The sequence below is a fragment of the Lolium perenne genome, chromosome 2 (genome assembly GCF_019359855.2).
Source record: "Lolium perenne isolate Kyuss_39 chromosome 2, Kyuss_2.0, whole genome shotgun sequence".
In the NCBI taxonomy this organism is placed as follows: Eukaryota; Viridiplantae; Streptophyta; class Magnoliopsida; order Poales; family Poaceae; genus Lolium; species Lolium perenne.
Window position 1 is genome coordinate 15,754,146 of NC_067245.2, and position 19,515 is coordinate 15,773,660.

Below are 19,515 nucleotides of genomic sequence, written 5' to 3' on the forward strand. Positions count from 1 at the left end.
ACAAGCTGTGCCCGCATTTCCAATGGGCTGTTTTAGACTCTCCAACAAGACGTGCAGCAAGTTAACCTCCATTGCCACGAACTTCTGGTGGGGTTCAGCCGATGGAAGGCGCAAGGTTCCCTGGGTTGCTTGGCATAAGATGTGCAAACAGAAAAGAAGAGGAGGAATGGGGTTTAGGGACTACGCTGCTTTCAACCAGGCGATGTTAGCCAAGCAAGCTTGGCGACTCCTGATGAATCCGTCCTCCCTCTGTGCTCGTGTGCTGCGCGCCCGTTATTTCAAGGGTGGTGAGGTCATGAAGGCAAACTGCCCAAAATCTGCCTCCTTTACATGGAAAAGTATAATGCATGGTAGAGATCTTCTCCGAGAGGGCTTGGTGTGGAGAATTGGGAATGGAGAAGGTATCGACATCTGGAAGGACAATTGGATCCCTCGAGCTGGTTTAAAAAGGCCACTGGGTCAAAAACCGGGCGAGGAGGTTTCGACAGTCAGTGATCTACTACTCCCAGATGGCCAAGGCTGGAATGAGGCACTGCTAAATGATGTGTTCTTTGATGGTGACGTCGCAGATATTGTGAAGACGCCCGTAGGTCGCGCTGGATCCGAGGATTATATTGCATGGAACTACACCAAAAACGGAATCTTCACAGTTAAATCGGCTTACCATCTGAGAATGCAGCTCAAGGATAGGGAGACCAACCAAGTGGGCTGTTCTAACTCATGTGAGGAGCATAGAGGTTGGCTTGCTTTATGGGGTGCGGATGTTCCGGGTAAGGCAAGGATCCATGTATGGCGCCTTGCAAAGAATGGCTTAGCTGTGGGGCAAGAACTACAGAGACGTCATATCAAGGCGGGTGTAAAATGCATTGTGTGCCACCGAGAGGAGTCATTACTGCACCGCTTCTGGAGGTGCCCGCATTCAGCCAGGATCTGGGAGCTTGTCCGCGATCTATCAGGATTAAGTCTGCATGGCCCATGCTCGGACGTGCAACGACCCAGGGAGCTGCAGAGCTGGTTACTCGATTGGCTGGGTAAGCTCCCCGACAAAGAGGTCGCCGTCGCCATTATGACTCTCTATCAGATGTGGCTGGCTCGGAATGACGCCAGGGAGCAGGCTTCCATTGAGGATCCGGGCATGATTGCTAGGAGAACTCTAAAGCTGGTCGAGGAATGGCATGGACTGAATAACAGCTCGGCGACTGTGGCTCCACGGAATGGGGAGCACTGGCTACCCCCGGAGGAAGGATGGCTAAAGGTGAACGCGGACGGGGCGTTCCATGCAAGCTCAGGTGTTGGCGGGTGTGGCGCGGTTCTCAGGAATCATCATGGCGACTTTGTGGCGGGAACGAGCCATTTTTTGCCACGTGCGCTGGACCCTGAGCAGGCGGAACTTCAGGCCTGCAAATGCGCCTTAACGCTGGCCAAGGAGCATAACATCGATGTGGTTCATCTCGGAGTCGATTGCCCGGGTGTTGTGGCAAAACTGAGGAGTAGTGACTTTGATCGCTCTGTTCATGGACAGCTGATCCAGGAGGTGAAGTCGCTATTGTGGAGCTTTGCTGAACATCGAATTAGGCATGTGCGTAGATCTTGTAATGGTGTCGCGCATAGTTTAGCTAAGTATGGCTGCGTTAATAATGTCTGTATGGTTTGGGTGGGTACTCCACCTGACTTGATTGTGAACCTGGTGGCATCTGAGCATGCCGGTTTGAGTTAATATAAACGCAGCTTTGATCTCAAAAAAAAAAAAGGACATGCAGCCCAAAGACGGACCAAAATACGCAATAGGTTCTCCCGGCCAGCTGGCTCGGGCCAGCATGACAAGTCGTTTCTATCAGACGAGAAATTAAAGGAACCGTACGTTGATAGATTGCTTGCTCCATGTGAGATCGGATCACAGACGCCGACCCGAGCCGTCATGCATGGCTGCTCCCAAGACCTACCCACGTCCGCAGCCGCCGTGCGATGCACGCTGCAGAGACCGCCTGAGCGACCTCCCGGACGGCGTCCTCGGCACCATCCTCTCCTTCCTCCCCACAAAAGAGGCCGCCCGCGCCGCCGCGCTCGCAAGGCGCTGGCGCCGCACGTTCGCCGGCGTCGACACCATCTCCTTCGTGCAGCGCGAGGCCCACAGCAACGACAACTACACCTTCATGGGGTCTGCCCAGGAGCGCCGGAGCAAGAACGGGGACTTCATCGACGAGGTCAACGCCGCGCTCCTCTGCCGCCGCCGCTGCGGCAGCCACGGCGCGCCGCGCGTCTTCCGCGTGAACTTCGGCTGCTTCGACTGCTGGGACAGGCCCATGCTGAACCGGTGGCTCTACTCCGTGCTGAACCGCACAGCGCAGGAGCTCCACCTCGACCTGCGCCTCCAGCACGCCGCCACCGGTGAGCACTACGTTGGTGATCCCCGTGACGATGGCACCGACGTCAACAGCGACGCCGACTTCCCTGCGGATGATGACGAGTGCCGTGCGTACGGCCACGACGCCCATCAGTACAAGCTTCCGCGGAGGCTCTTCTCCTGTGCCACCATACGGACGCTCTGCCTCGACGCCTGCTCGCTCCAACCACCGGAGCTCCTCGACCTGCCTTTGCTCGAGACGTTGTTTCTAAGTAACATCAGGAACTCCGGCAGCAGTGTCCAGCGCTGTGACAACATCCAACGTCTCATCTCTAGTTGCCCGCGCCTCATCGATCTCACGCTTGAGAGGTGCGGCGAAGAAGACAAGTGTTTCACAACCCCTGCTCCCGACAATAGTTACACGATCACAGTCCTCGACAAGCAACTCCATAGATTCGCGATACGGTGCTGCCACAACCTTGTCAGAGCGAGCATCGACGCTTCGGAGCTGAGGGAGATCGATTACAGAGGTGCCGTCCCCTCGGAGTCGCTCCTCGACCTGCACGGCGCCCACAAGAAGATCTCTTCATGCTCCGTCGGTTTCTGCGGCAAGAAGGTTTACAAGGGGGAAATGCCCCGGTTCAGAAAGCTCCTCGACCAGTTTACCGACACGAGACATCTGCATCTAGATTCCACTCATCTCGGATCAGACATCGAGAATAAATCCTTCACGGGATTCCCCTCTTTCCCAAACCTCGTGCGGCTTGAGCTGACTGGATACCTTCAAATAGGCAGCATTAGGGCAATGATTATGATACTCGAGCAGGCTCCGAGCATTGAGGTTTTGACGTTGTTTTTCAAGCCAATATACCAGCAGAGATTTGAAACCCTCTGGGTGCAGTTGCACAAGCTCAACGATGAGATCCTGGTTCCGGATGTTTCGATCATGTGCTTGCGGAATCGAGTGAAGCGCATCAATCTTGTGCACTACCGGGGCCATGTGGTACAGAGGAAGGTCGCCAAGCTGCTATTTTCCAATGCACTGGTTCTTGAACAAGCCTGTGTTGTATTTCCAAGAGGCCCGCAAGAGGTGCAATTGAAACTGAAGAATGAAATTGACGGATGGGTGGTGAACAAATCAGCAAAGACGATTTTCTAGGCTGGGTGCCAAGGTTGTTTTGTCCTAGGATGACAAACGATCTTACAACTTTAGCCATTTGTTTCAATGCTCTTTGATTAGAAGTTGAACTAATTTATTTTAGAAGTGGTTATTCCTTACTCGACATACAAATAATTGAATGTTTCTCCGCTTATTGTCGTCTGCTTAATATCATCTCATTTCTTCAAACTTGCAAGAACCATAACGTTAGGTTAGATGTTTATTACCAACGTCTTTGAATATTTACGTCTATCATACTAGTAAGCTTGCACGTGCAATGCACGTCTCCACCAATATTCTTTATAGACAATAATTAAGTTTGACGATAAATCAATCATCATTTCCTTACGTATTATAAAATGGGATGCTCCTATGATATATTTAATTGATAATAGTCAGTCTCCACGTCTAGTATCAAAATGAATAGCTCCATCAAAATTTACTTATATGTCTTACTCCTCAAGATCACCATAATACAACAAAGGAAAAATAGGCCTGAAGTTTCTTCCTCAGAGCGCATAAATATCTGCTACAAGTTGTGCACTTATTGTAAGCACCAGCGTGACCTACACCATGATAGATTGAGTAAATTAGGTACACTGATAAATAAGGTCGACCAGATGTTCATCAAAGATACACTGAAATTCTTCAGGTACAAAGTTAACATATATACAATTAAATTCTTCCAACCATGAAATTACCAAAAGACCTACTCTCACTACGGGAAAAAAGGCATTGTCGTGTGGCGCCTCTTTGCCATGCGCCTATGCACGGCAAAGAAGTCTTTGCCGTGTGATGGCATGAAATTGCACGGCAAAGAATAGCCGCATGGCAAAGAATGAAGGAAACGCACGGCAAAGATCTTTGGATGGCAAAGACCCTCAGGACGCACGGTAAATAAAATATTGACGGCAAAGCCGTATCAAGGCGCACGGCAAAGCCGCCGAACACGGCAAAGCATAAAAGGCATCGCCGTGCACGGCTTTGCCTAGTGTTTTTAAAAACGCACGGCAAAGAAGCCTTAATTTGCCTAGTGTAAGCGCACGGCAAAGATGTAAAAACTGGATTTCTTCTCAGCTCAAAAGGCGTGGCGTGGTATAGTTATCAACAAACAAACACTTAGCCCAGTGGCAAGGTTGCATGCTTTCCCTACTCTCCGTCCTAGGTTCGAATCCCAAACCGGCCAGTTTGGGGCCTTTTTTGAGATAAAACATGTTTGGCACATGACAAAGACTTCTTTGTCGTCAATAGCATTGTCGTGCGATCTTTACCGTGCGGCGTCGCACGGCAAAGCCGTTGCCGTGCATATAGGGTCCTTTGCCGTGCAAATAGTCGCACGGCAAAGTCTTATTTCCCCGTAGTGTATCTGAGTCGTTGTACTAACCATGGCAATATCCAAAAAAGACCTACTCTTTATTGAGAATTCTATAAATTTTCTTCCTAGCAAAGTCAAATCTGGTTGTTGGATGAGCCGATGTGGCGGCAACCACTAGGCCTGTTCCTAGTCCTTATGTGTACATGTATGAATTGAGTTCTCTAGCAACAAATTCTATGTGTTTCACGTGTCGTGTCAGAAGAGGTTCTCTTTTATATTCCGATTATCCAAAAGACGTCGTAACAACTGAGATAGACCCTGTGATTACCAAGAGTGGATGGGCAGCATGGTTAGCAGTTAATGCACCATGCATTGTGAATCACCAAAGCAATGTTCTGGAATCAGTGTCCTTGAAATTTGTACCGTCGTCCCATAGCTGGAAGAGACTTCAATTCCAGCAATCGGTAGAAGAGGAAATAAATAGAGACAATCCATGTTAGCGATCCGTGTGAAAAGCCATCTCTACCGTTCATCGTGGTGAGATCTCTCCATCTCAACAAGTAGCTGGTAAATAGTGAGCTAAAACATTCTCTGTTCCTTCCAAAACACACCTATATATATGAGACCATTGTAACTATCCCGCGTGCGGTATCGTGCGGAGAGGAGAGGAGAGAAGAGGAGAGGGTGTGGCACTCCGGCCGGATCACTTGGGTGACGGATCAGAGGCGAGATGAGCACGCACCATTGTCGATTTCACCGAGGAGAGGTGTGGCTGCGATGGGAACGAGTTGTCCCTGTCGTCGATTCCGGCAAGCGGATGATCTCCTGATTACATCAGGTATTTGACTCTCCAACGCAGCTTCATCTCATTATGTATTTAGGTGGAGCAAGAGCACACGGACCGAATCGTCAAATCCTGGAGCTTTTTGTTCGGTTTTCTTTTCTTAATGTGCCTTAATCTTGGTTTTGCTAGTAGTCATCCATGTAGTAGATGGGTTTCACCTGACCTACTAATTCCCTAACAACGTCGCAGCTTTAGTGATCTTTTTCATATATAGTACTCCGTATCATAAGAAATAGAGCACTTTATCTGCAAATCTAGTTGCCAATGACTGAATCTCTGCTCAATAAAAGAAATATTTCATATATAGTATCATAAGACACTATTTACAAGTTGATTCTCTACATCAGTAGTTGGAATTCCCTAAATCCACATTTGTTGCAGCCCTATCTATCGATGAACTATATCTTAAGCTGCAGCCGAAATGTCGATTTAGGAAATTTCAAAAGCTGCATCACGAGTTAATGGAATTAATTGAGGGATACATTGTATGAGATAAAATTCGATCGAGAGAAAAATTCCGCTATGGATTAATTAAAGAGCATCAAAACCTTCGGAGACAACCTTAATCATTAGAAGAAAATCGTGTCATTGAACCAGGACTCACAACCCATCCTTCTATTTCGTCCTTCGCTCCCTCTCGCAGCTCGAGCACCCCCTCGGGAGGGCAACACACGGTCGTTCTAGCACCATGGCATTACAGAGCAGCAGCCTAGCCGCATATCTCTGCGCCTCGAGGCCTTGGTAGTGCACCAGGTTGATCTCTTTAAGTCGATTGCGCAAGCACGGGATCATCGAAACGTCCAACTCATCATCGTCGCGGAGCTCGCGCCATCGCTCGCAGACGTGTTGAAAGGTCTCCCGCGACCTTTGCTTCATGAATAGCGACAAGATCCGGACGCCGGGAGCCTGCGAGTATCCCAGCCGGTGCCTCGATGCTGCCCTTGTGAAGGTATCCCGTCAGCTGGAGGCGCGTGAGGGCCGGAAACGAGGGGAATCCCGTGGTGATGGCCTTGTTGCTCTCGATGTCAGCACCGAGGTGAGTGGACTTGAGGTGGAGGTGTTTTGTGGCGGCAAACAGCTCGAGGAACTTGGTGAACCGGGGGAGGTCCTGAGCGTAAACCATCTTGCCGCAGAGATCGATGGTGCACGAGGAGATGTTGTGTGCGCCGTGCAGTCCAGGAAGGACTCGCCGGGACCGCGCCCCTGTACTCGAACGCCCGCAGCTCGGTCGCGTCGACGCTCACCGTGACCAGGTTGTGGCAGCACCGCAGAGCGAGCCGATGGAGGCGCTTGTCGACGACGGTGATGGTGTAGCTTGGGTCTAGGTGGGAGGAGGCGAACGAGCTGTGAGAGATGGGCGTGTAGCCGCACCTTTCGAGGGTGAGGTCGACGAGGCGCGGGCAGGCTGGAGATGAGGCGTTGGATGATGTTGTGGAGCGTCTCGAGGAAAGGGGCCCACCTAGTTGTGAAATGTCGCGCTTGGATCACGAATTTATGTGATTTTGAGTACGAAAGCAAAAAAAATTATCTTGAAATTTTGGTATTGTGTGGGATGATTTGAATTAGGTGGCACTGCCATTATAGTACTACCTCTGTCCATAAATAGATGCCAAAAGTTTGTCTAAATTTGAATGTATCTAGCCATGATTTAGTGTATAGATACATCCGAATTTGGACAAATATTTGGCATCTATTTATGGACGGAGGGAGTATGTGGGAAATGTGTCTATGTGGGTACTTGTTTACATAAGAGAACAATAATGGACATAAAATATCAAAAAGAATGAGAGGGGGATGCTTTAATGAGGAAGCGATAATGTGACATATATACCTACTATTATTTTATGTCATGTTACTTTTTATAATCTTTATTCTCCTACAGGTAAACATGTGTTATATCATTGCTAATTCATGTGCATTACAATTATTATTATGTATGTGAATTGATATGTGTTGCATGAAAAAATAAATTGATATTTTGCGCTTAGATACTAAATAGTGCCTACTTTATTTCATTTTATATTTACTAGTGATTCGCCAACCACATTCACCCATCATTCATCTTGTCATGTTTTCGGTCCAATTCTACAGATGCGGATGTACTCGGATACGTGTGAGAATCAAATGTTCACACTTCAGAATATATAGGAATGAGTCAAATATATATAGATTGGTGGAGAGACATACATCCTGATATAATGCAATCGTTGTTTCAAGTTCAATCACCAAAGGTACATTTTACCACTTTGTTAGTCTTTCTAGGTTAGGAACCGGCATATCGGAATATGATAGCTAAAATTAGCTAACATAATTATATTCGGGTACGGATATATCGATTTTCTACTCCACATTTTCTTTATATTTCAGCACCTCATCTGTTTTTTTATCAAGAAAATGAATCCGTGTATTTACTGCAATCCATTTCCATAGATGTCCAGGTCTAGATATTACCAATTATATTTTCAATATTTCAAGTATGAATGTCGATAATTCGGTTTATCCACTACTAGTTTTCTTCCCTAGGGTTAGAGTATAGATATAGGTGCACATCTATAGATCATGTTTTTTTATCAACAAAAGACCTCGTAAGATATATATAGTTCATGACTAATGAACCGCATAGCTAGGTGGCTCCTTTGTACAAGTGGCAAAATAGAATTGAAAAGAAAAAATTAAGAGAGGGAGAGATGAAAATTCTGGAACATATATAGTTGGTTAGACATCGAAAGCTATGCGTGGACGCCCACCTGATTTCTTCACGTGACAATATCGTTTCAATATGTCAAGTCACGCGCTATTTTGCATAAACACGTGGATTCCAAAACTGCATGGCCAACAGTATATCGTCCACTAAAATGGTACACCATTTCTCTTATACTTACATGCAAACATACGCACTCTACTATAGTACTATGCATGCAAAGCACACCACCATACGTATATGATGTATATAGTTTCCTCTCACACACAAACCATAAATACCTCAATTTTAAAATGGATCAATATATAGCCATAGAGGGAGAGAAAAGGCAACTAGTTAGAACCCTTGGTTCTAGTCTATTATATTTCACAACTGTCAAACTAAATCTTTCAGCTAGAATCAAACGAGAAATTTACATGGCCCGTAGCTTATATAATATTAAATTGTAATCTTATAGGACAATGTAATTTATGTGGTCGATCTGATCGCCAAGGGCTACCACAAGGTTCATGAAGGAATAGGTAGACCCCAATATTATGACTTATTGATCCATGAGACCACAAAATCTCGGAATCTAGTGATAGCTACGGCGAGGAGCGGGGCAGGCATTCCGAGTACATGGCCCGGATGAGGAGGGGAAATGACGCTCAAAATATAATGATGGTGCTAGCGACACCGAGGAGGGGAAGATTCCCCACTCATAATATAATGATGCACACTTAATTTGGTTAAATAACATATAACTTGCTGCTCTAGGTGCACTCAAATGCTTTGGAATGGGTGTTTCTTCATCAACTCATCCCGCGAAGCACCGATCCGTAGGACCTACACCATCAACCCTCGAAACCTCATATCAAAGTGAGATCGCCTTTTGATGGCATGAATCAACCATGTTTTCGGAAAGTACATGGGCATGCATGACCATCATTGACCAGAGCTAGCTAGATCGATGGGATCAACCAAGCTAAAATATAAAATGTATCACCCGGAGGCAGCCACGGGAGATGCATGCATATATATGCACGCTGCTCTAACTAAAGGATTGCAGCTTGCGTGTCCGTGGTGTCCCGAGAGCAATATCAATTGTTGATTTGAATTATGTAGTCCAATCATTCTCGTACTATCGACTTAGATCAAAAAAATTTGTATACCAAATTTTGTGGTCCCATGACCGCATCGGTGGTGTTGGATACTTGATGTGGGTTTTGTGGCACCGATAGTAAAAGAATCCTGAAAATAAAAAGAGAGTGATATGAAGTACTCCCTCCGTCCTGTAAATTCAGTCATGCTAGATGTACATGCTCATGAATTGACTAGCTCGCTACTCATGAATTGAATGGATTAATGGGAAATGGGAAAGGCGCAAGTCATACTCCTCGATTCCCTTCCCAATGTCTCCTCGATTCTCCTGCCACTACACACAGAAAAATAGAGTTTTTTTTGACACAAAATTAGAGTTAGTAGGCCGAGCGGGAATCCTGGCACTAATTACTGAGACAAAAGAAAACTACGTACTAGCGAGCAATATCATCTGTGAGTACCGAGCAGTCAGCCGTGTGCATCGAACCTCTCTCCCTTTCTCCTCATCTCGCGTGCGCCTATGTCCCGAGCAATCTCCGCCGCCACTCCACCGTCCTTGGTCCTTGCCGGCATCCAGCAATCTCGCTCCGCATACGACGCTCCGGCGGAATCCCTTGCCTAACCCGCATCCACGCGCCTCCAATCGTGCAGCTTCGGTAGCTCTAGTTGCCGGCCGGTGTCGACAACGACGGGGCCCGGCCTCGTTGTTTTGCTTGACCTCGGCTATGGCTTTCCGTCGATCTACCGGCCGTGGAAGGCGCTGATCGTCCTCGGCATCTAGCGCATCGACGGCTCGCCATCCACGGTCACGGTCTGCCACCGAGGCCCCCGCCGCGCGCGAGCTCCAGCACCTCTGCTCCGCCGCCGTCTTCGCGGGGTCGCCCGACGGAAGGGAGTCCATCGACGCGGCCGTCAGCGACGCATCTGAAGACTGGGAGGGACGTGTCTACGTTCTGCAAGAGCTCGCCCCCAAGATCCACCGCGACGGCGCCGTTCAGGAGGAGCTCCTCATCGACAACAAGGTCAGATTTTTCCCCCCTTACTCGAGCTCGAATCGAAGCTACTTCTTGCTATTAAATTCCCTCGAAACGATATCTCAAAGTTACTGATTTGGAACCACCTGCAGGAAGAGGGATTTCGCTCACCATCTGCAGTCTGCACGCCAAGTCTTCCGGCATGATGCCGGCGCGCCAGAAGCAGCCGGAGGCCTCGGATACAATAACCAGGTGTGGTGAGCTGTGGTTTCTATCTTCCTCCACGTGCTCTATTTTCCCAGGTCATCGATGCCCAATACGTGATTGTGGTAGGATGACTATTAGCTTGTTTTAACTGGTGAGAAATTGACCTCTTGTCTTGTCTAGGAGCGACACTAATAGTCAATGTTTAATTCATCAATTTTTCCTTGTTGTTAAACGCCAATTTCTTGTGGACGTTGGATTGGTGCTGTGCAGCAATCTTGTTTTGTTGTTGTGATTTGATTCTGATGATAGAAAAGATAAGAACAGAAATGATCTACTGCTTTGTCTTCATGTGGGTTGTACACTGAGATTATAGTGCATTGCCATGTACGTGACTACTGGCTCGCTTGTGGTGAGTGAGAGATTGAGCGTTAGGAGGTGTGCAACTCGCCGGTGTGTGGTGATCCCAGCGGCGATCTTTGTCGATGACGCCGGACGAAAACCAGGTAGGGTTTAGTGCATCGTCAAGTCGGATATATTCAACTTAAATCTTACTACTTTGCCACTGTAGAGTAAAGTATATGCTCAGTTCCAGTCCAAGGAAACAAAATAATAAGGCGCTCATCTTGCTCTTTGCTGTCAAGTCCCCCTTGTACAGAATATAATACATGTATTGAATGCCACACGGATGGAATTATTCTAAAATATGAACATAAATGGTGTTAGGATTTTTCTTAATGAAGCTCAGACGTCAAATGCAAGGCAGGAAATGGTGTTAGTATCCTGCCCTTTTTCAGAAAGAATATATCTATTAATTAGCGCAAAGAAATGCCATTTTCATGTTTCAATTTTGTCTATTGTATCTTGTTGTATTTTTCGTGTTTTGGTTGTTGCTGATGAAGGAAATCATGCTTTTCGTTAACCATGTGTGTATATGTTGCAGGGGAGGTACTGGTTGAGCTACACTGGTAGCTTCACCCGCATGCTGAAGGATCTGGACATGCCGAGCGACGTTTCTCTTAAATAGATCTACATGAGTAATTCAGAAAGAGGCATGCAGATCTTTGAGAGCCATCCTTTGTTGCACATCAACTCCGTGGCTCTCTCATTACGTCAAAGGTCTTGTTATTCTTGACAGGCTGCATGAGAACACGTGCTCAAACTGTTGCAAAGAGGTAGTGGTTTCTACGAGTACTTGGTTCCGATCGAATTATTTGTGTAACACACCTGCTCTTTATTGAAGTGCATTCCTCCAGTCTATGAGCTGGAGATAATCCTGTAATATTACTCTGCACCTTTCTTTAGCCGGTTTCTGTCATGGTTCCAACACTTTCTGCTCTCATACTTAACATTCAACATGATCTCCTGTATGTCATAACTTCTATGCATTGTGTATTTTACTCTCACATAGTAACATGTCATGTTTCTGGAAGTTCTTGTTATGTCGCATACTACCTTTGTGCACAGATGATCACATTAGCCTTTCGATGTAGGAATTGGGAATTCAGCAAGGGAGGAAGGAAGAAGGTTGTAGTGGTATTACAACATTTCATAGTGTTGGTCATATGACAGAAGATGGTGCTCTTGGTATATGTGTATGCTGATCAAAAGGGCATGGGCTCTGTCCTGGCCATTTCCTCGTACGTGCTTGCCAGGAACAATGACGCACCCGCTGCTGCCATGCCAGCCGGTGAGACGCCTACCATCTTCCCTCCCCCCTCTAGAACGGATAATCTTGCATGACACTGCCCGAAGTGTAAAAAACATCATCTTTTACTCCTTTATGATTGGATCCTGGCACTTCAGTTACTTAGTTCTGATTGGTTTGAGTAGAAGCTTACACACTTTTTTCTCCAATATAATTCGACCACACATATATGCTAGCCAGTGGCCTCCTAATTCTTATATTGAGGTTTCTTCTGTAATTTGAGCACATCCCATGCTTGAAAAGATCACTTGTAATTTCAGAATTTGAACACTATTTTGCACCATGCATCTAGCTTGTAAGATTTAACTATAATGAGCCGATTATGCTTGTATGTCGAACTTCGATAACCTTAAGTTCTCAGTTGGCAATATTGGAATATTTCATGTTCACCACTAGCTATGTTTGTGTATTGAACCTTGGGTACCTTAGGTTCTCACTTGTTAAATTCGTGTCCATAACTGAAGTTATTTAATCACTACTAGTAGTTGATCTTCACTGGAATTGAGGATGGGGTATCTATCCCATCTTGGTCATGCTTCAATCAACTAGGCTTGGTTAATCATTTGATTAGGTACCCAGCAACATGGATTTGACTAGTAACCAACAAATTTTAGACTAGTATTTGAGTTGGTACCCCCAGCAACTCGTCTCAACTTTATGACATGTAGAACATCACGGTAGTATTATGTACACTTGTGATTTGCCTTATTTTTCAGTTTTCAGCCATTGTTCATATCTTTTATCTAATATTGGTGCTTGGATAGGTTGATCCGGTATAAGAACTTCAAGGAAGGACACAAGAGGATACTTGTGGCTACAAATTTAGTTGGCGGCAAAATTGATGTTGTCCATGCTCTGACTCTGATGTTCTCAATCAGGTTTGTACACTGATACATTTACTTTTTTACTTGTCTGGTATGACCAATAGAGCGCAAGGGGATTTCATATATGTATATTGTTTGAGGCTGCAAGAAAGGTTTGAGGTTGACATAAAGGAGCCACCTGAGCACATTGACACTTTGACATACTTCAACATACACTGGCTTTCTATCATAAACCCACAGTGCTGTTTCTTGATTTTGTTTTAAAGACGATTTTATATTATTGACTTCAATTGCTAGTGCCATCTTGAAAATTCAAGTGGGCAGCTTGAATTGGAAACTAGGAGTTTATGCTTCTTTGATACAACACCCTAAGATTTCGATTGGCTTACCACGCAAGGGATGTTCCAGTTGTAGTTAATCATCACTTGAGTGTGTGGAATGTTTCTTACAGTACCCTAATTGTTTGTAACTAAGAAATCTCAAGGTTCAGGAAAGCGGAAAAAATCGTTGCTTATGCGCGCTAAAGCGCAGTGCGGAGACTTTCCGCATCGATTGCATAAGCGCTTAAGCGGAAAAAAGCAGAAAAAAGAGGGAAAAAAGCTCCGCTTATGCGCGCTGAAGCGCTAAGCAGAAGGCCACCGCACCAATTAGGCTTAACGCTTTCTTGAACCTTGAGAAATCTATTGGACATGTTGAACTTTTTTGTCTATTTTTTGTTTATCTATGACCTGGTTGTTTAAGTTTCAGTGTCATGATTTCTTTGATTTTGTCAGGCCACAGATTAAGTGATCTTTCTAGTTCATTCTTTGTGGTGTGTTTAAGGTCAGGGTATATTTTATTTTATTGCTAGCTCTAGGCATGATCTGGTGGTTGCTATCACCTCTATGTGTATATAAATATGCTTCTTTTTAGCTGTTAATCCTGCTATAGTTTATCAAATAGTTAATCCTACTATTTTGTAAACCACTGTAAAGAATTATACCATGGATTATATATCTACATGAATGTTGTCTTTTACAATGTGGCAAACTTTATCAATATGTGGATGCATATATGTGTGCCTTGCTGTTCGCTCCCTTGTTTTTATAAGATAATAGTAGTAGCCTGCAAGTTTCTCTATGCTCTGAATGATATTTCTTATAATGAATAGCCAATAATTAATTAGAAAACCAAATGTCCAATCAGTAATGCATAAGAAAATAGCACTGTGAATGGCTGAAGGGATACAATTAGGAAGGCTTAATCACATAATAACAACAATAATTTACTAACATGACAGCTATGTTGTAATGGTGTTTTGGGGGATAAGACCTAAATAGCTGGCTATCTCCTTACGTTGTGTATGGTACAAATTATACACTGATTTTGGTTTATGCCATGGGCCTCTAGAGATGTCGCTGGCATGCTTGTGGATGGACGCACAGAGCTTAGGCATGCCAATCATCGTGCTGTTGTTGCACGGTGCTGGAGTGTGGCATGTAGGTCCCAACTCACCATTGTCAAGTTATCACTAGCTCCCTGTTGCAGGCTTAGCTTGTGTATGCTCTGGAATAATCTTACTATTTTGGAATCTTAACCAAGTGGAATTTTTTCTGTACAATGCATGAGTGTGCTATATGTTTTTGAGCATTTTAGTTTTCCTAACATAAACATGCTAGTTCTATTCCCTTTCATGACATCTAACCTTCCCTTATGCCATTTCATGTTTTTGCTATGGCAGGTTGTTCGGGAGACAACTTACCCATGGTGTTGGTGTTGTCTAAAATTGTGAAGCTCACATACCGAAGTAACTAGGTCCTAACAAGCGACGCATCATACAGTAGGTCCACTCTCCCCCCACGCTAATTCGATCATCCATTGAGTGCGTGCCCTGGGGTATGGAGCTAGCTGGTGCTCTTCTCTTGTATAGTTTTGGCTGCAGGCTGTCTTTAGCGAGCTTTGCAACATGTTGGTTCGTTGCTCCGTTTGTGTTGGGGATCTAGCATTGAATTTCAGTCTCTACCTATGATTGCTTAGCTCTATATATGTGAACATTCTGATTCCAATTTTCATGTATACGACAATAAGTGTGTTGTTTGAGAACCAAGATGAGCTACTTGTTCCATATCTTCCCCAATTAGCTTGATAGTTGGGTAAAAAGTGGGGTATGTTGACAAATGACCCAAACCTGGTTGAAATTGTCCTAGTATTGTGATGAAAACTATATTAGGATCATGCATATTTACTATTTAGAATCCAAGATAATTTTGTGGAGAATTTTTATGACCCAGGCATTTCAGCTTCAAAAGTTGTAGGTGTGCTAGATCGAATGTCTTGAGGATTAGTGATGTTTCTTGTTTCATTTTTCTAGTTTTTGCTTAAGAAGTTGTGTTTCACTTCCTAGTTCCCATCTTGTAGTTACTGAATATGCTTTGAGGGAATAAAAAAATCAGGGAACAATGCAGTTTGTTGTTGTAATTAATGATTATCTTTAGCACTTCATCATTTCAAGTATTAGTACACGCGGACAGAAAGGTTTGCTATAAATCTTGAACATTCTTATTCCAATTTTCATGTATACGACAATCTTTCATCTTATTTGATGATTCCAAAATTCGAGTCAAGAAGATCTTATTTACTCACTACTAGTTTCATATCTGGCTTTGCATCAAATTTCACCTTGTTAGTAATAAAATGTTAGTGCACTTGCTCTGACCCTGCAAGTCCGTTTCAACTTGTTGGATCCATGTGCATATGACTGTCCATGTTCGTATACGACTGTCCATGTTCACTACCTACCCTGTCATGGTACTGTATGAACCGACGATTGAGCCGTGGTACCTCTTGATGCTAATGACCGAGGTTTGTATAAGTTTACATGTACTATAGCTGTGTGAAAGTTGATTTCCATTGTCTAATAAAATGGATCTGCTAATATGTGAAATATTTGTGATAAACTACTATCCATCTTCCGCCTTGTTCTGACAATTTTTTTGTGATAGAACATCGTCTAGAGCATGGAGCTCCTGGAGCTAGGCGAAAGAAGCAGCGCTGCGGCGTGACACATATGTCGGTGGCCTGGTATCCAACCTTTAGGTGGTGGAGTTGTTTGTGTGCATGGCCAAGAACAGGAGCATCTGATTTCCTCCTTCACATCTGACCTGGCTGGCCTCCCTCAACTTATCATTGCACATGTGAGTACTACTAAGGGTCTATTACTCTATTTAACTTTGTTTCCAGGCATCATCATGGTTGTTGGTTCTAGTTACACAAAAACAGCAGCACCAGCTGCTGGTTTTGGTCACACAATAATAGTATCATCTTCTAATCCTGTAAATTGCTTCATCAATTCCATCCTTCAATAAGGAATTTGGAAGTAGACCAGCATGTCAGATTAGTCTAACTTGATTCTTTGCATTTCAGCAGCTAAAGTAAGAAGAAGATGAACAAGACTTGGAAGGATGAGACATCACAGCTAGATCCTTTCTATGAATGTTATACTATTCCGGTCCTTGTAGTGTGAGTACTAGTTGACATTTTTAAGCATCGTTGTTATTGTAATGCTTCCAATCAGGACCTGTAAGTGCTTCCGTTGACATGTTTATTTTTGAACTTGAGGTTATGGTTGGTTAGGCTTATGAAGGAGTTGGCTATAGTATACACCTTAAATCTAGTTTACTGGATTGGATGGAAATTAACCGGTGGTGGTCTGTTTGGATTTCGTACAAAGAGGAGGAACAGAAGAGAAGAATGTTCCAGCCACAGTTGAGATTTTTGCAAATGAGTTACAATGGCTGCTTGTTCGGGCCGTGAGATTTTCATTCGAGACGGACTTGCTCTTGAAATTGATGGATGCTACATGGTGTAGCGATGTGGGTGATGGATGTGTCCTGGAAGTTTCAGGGTAACTACTGTAGATGTGTATCGTCAGATCTACAAGACTATATTTTGATGACTAGCTGATGTTTTGTTGAGCTAAACACGGCAGTGGCTGCGTATGGTGTTGGTTCTTGTAGCTAACTAGCTAGCTTTGTTATATTTACTTTGTCACAAGTGTGTGTGCGCCCAATTCTGTTGTAATTTTGCATTAGATTATCGACATAAGCTTTGAAAGCATGAGACGTATGTATAACTGGTCCCCTTTGTTTATGGAAATTTCATTTGCCGATGCTACATTGTGTGTGTGCAAAATTATTGATACGATAGATGTGTGTAAAAATTATGCAAAATAATAATTACTGTTTTTGGTTGTTCTTGAGAGTCTATCAGTAATTGTTGTTTATCTAGGTGCCTTTTGAAAGCTGAGTATGTGTATGTGTACGAAAAAAAGGTAAGTATATGTACGTCTACTAAAAATGTGAGTATGTGTAGGTGTATGAATAAAGAAGACCAACCAAGGCTAGCTTTTAGTAGTATTTTTTTTTATAGAAGAGGACTCCTTATTGATAATTCTAGAAATTTGCTCCGGACTACTACCTCAAGTGACTTGTTGAGAATTCTAGAAATTTAAAGCCGGACAAGGGTCGAATTCTGGTTGTTCTTATTTTACGTGTATGAATTGAGTTACGTGGGGCTGCTATATAAAATAGATCTCTTGAGAAAGGACCATGTAGTATGAATTCTTTTCGAGAGACAAGTCTGCATGCAACATTGGGAACTACTAAAGTGAGCTAGACTTCTTGAAATTTGTATCGTCACCGGTAGCTAGTGGAAGGGACTCAGTTAATACGAGTAATCCGTATAAAAGGAAATTAATAGGGTGACTCCATGTCAGCAATCCGTGTAACAAGGCATCTCTACCGTTTATCTTGGGTAGATCTCTCCCTCTCAACAGGTAGTAGCAAAGAGAAAACTAAAAAGAATTATCATTCCCTCCTAAAGACGCCTATATATATCAGCTCATTGTCACTATTCCGCGTGCGGTATCGTGTGTGACTTGTGACTTTGGACTTTGGCGAGGAGAGGAGAGGAGAGGTTGTGGCACTGGCCGGATCACTCGGGCAACGGAGGCGAGAAGATGTGGGCACTCCAGCAAGATCACTTGGGCGACGGGTTGGAGGCGAGAAGGTGTGGGCACTACGGCTTGATCCCTTTGCCGGCAAATCGGAGGCAAGATGAGTACCGGAGGCATGGTGTGGGGAGCGAGCAGATCATCTCTGGATTCTAGCAGGTATTTGACTCCCTAACACAGCTTCCTCTGATTTTGTACTTAGGTGGAGCAGAGCACGGCGGAATCGTCAAATCCTGGAGTTTTATATTCGGTTTGGTGTAGTGCTTCACAATTCTAACTTGCTATGCTTGAAGCAATCTGTAATGGACAACGCCAACTCCGATACAGCCAATAAGTAGTAATACAACATAAGAAGTGCAAAAGTTGCAGTGGTTCTATCTGTTGAACGGCAACATCTTAAACTCAATGAGTGTTAGCGGAATTTGTTAGGCATAAGACCAGATCAATTCAGCGCATGGGGTAGCTGTTAACACTTTTAATAGTTGAGGCAAGTAATGAGTGACAAGAAATTTCTACTAGTCACTTCCCATGTTGTATATTTAGGCCTCTCAGAACAATTTAGGGCTGCTGCTCAGAATTTGGTTGTTGACCGGCGCGCTGCATGATGGGGATCGCCGACGCCGGTCCCTGGAGCCGGGCACTCTTGCGCACCGGGCCAGTCGGCACGGTCTTCGTGCGCCACGCCCGCGTCACCGTCTCCATGAGCACCGGCCGGCGCGCGAAGTCGTCCATGTCGTCCACCTCGCCACCCTCCTCCTCAGCCTCCAGGTGCATGCGCTTGTTCTTCGCCGGGGGGCCCAACAAGTCGTCGGAGTCGTAGTACAACCCGGTGGTGAGCAGCGCGGAGGAGTCAACTGGCGGGGACACCGGTGGATCTATTATTTTTGTTACTGTTGATATTTTCTTATTCAAAGTATATCTGTTGTTCATCTTATATCTCTTTCCCATGTAGTCATTGCGATTATGCACTCGAAACAATACATCCATGTTCTGGAATTGCTCTCATCTATTTCTAAAACAATGTTACTTCATTAGTCAGGTGTACAATGCCCGTTCAATGCCCACGAAGAGCACGTGGAGTCGAACCCTGGCGGGCTTGGGCGTGGAGTCGACCACTCTGTGCGATAAAACTTGATATGATGAAGGCCTACGACAGGGTTGAGTGGGTTTTTCTGGAACAGATGATGATAAAACTGGGCTTCTCCAGTGCATGGGTTACAATGGTTATGAGATGTGTCACGTCCACTCGGTTTGCGGTGAAATTAAACGGTGGCATATCTCAATTCTTTGTTCCATCCAGGGGGCTCCGCCAGGGTGACCCTCTGTCACCATATCTGTTTTTGTTTTGCGTGGAAGGTTTTTCAGCGCTACT

The 19,515-nt window shown here is 44.8% G+C and overlaps 1 protein-coding gene and 1 long non-coding RNA gene across 5 annotated transcripts; both read left to right on the top strand.

Annotated features, from left to right (window-relative positions):
• The first annotated feature begins 1,922 nt into the window (after positions 1–1,922).
• LOC127328235 (F-box/LRR-repeat protein At2g42730-like) lies at positions 1,923–3,503 on the top strand. Its single transcript, XM_071825250.1, has one exon. It carries the CDS (start codon positions 1,923–1,925, stop codon positions 3,501–3,503), a length of 1,581 nt encoding a protein of 526 aa, XP_071681351.1.
• A 6,345-nt stretch (positions 3,504–9,848) lies between these two features.
• LOC127331288 (uncharacterized) lies at positions 9,849–17,305 on the top strand. 4 transcript variants are annotated; one of them, XR_011751383.1, is made up of 9 exons: positions 9,849–10,465; positions 10,570–10,669; positions 11,565–11,796; positions 12,115–12,311; positions 13,094–13,207; positions 14,543–14,631; positions 14,874–14,972; positions 16,135–16,326; positions 16,556–17,305. It is a non-coding gene; the product is annotated as an uncharacterized lncRNA (long non-coding RNA). The 4 variants fall into 4 exon arrangements; XR_011751382.1 differs by lacking the exon at positions 14,543–14,631 and adding an exon at positions 10,998–11,127 and having other exon boundaries at positions 9,852–10,465; XR_007869688.2 differs by lacking the exon at positions 14,543–14,631 and having other exon boundaries at positions 9,853–10,465; positions 14,874–14,976.
• Positions 17,306–19,515: the final 2,210 nt, after the last annotated feature.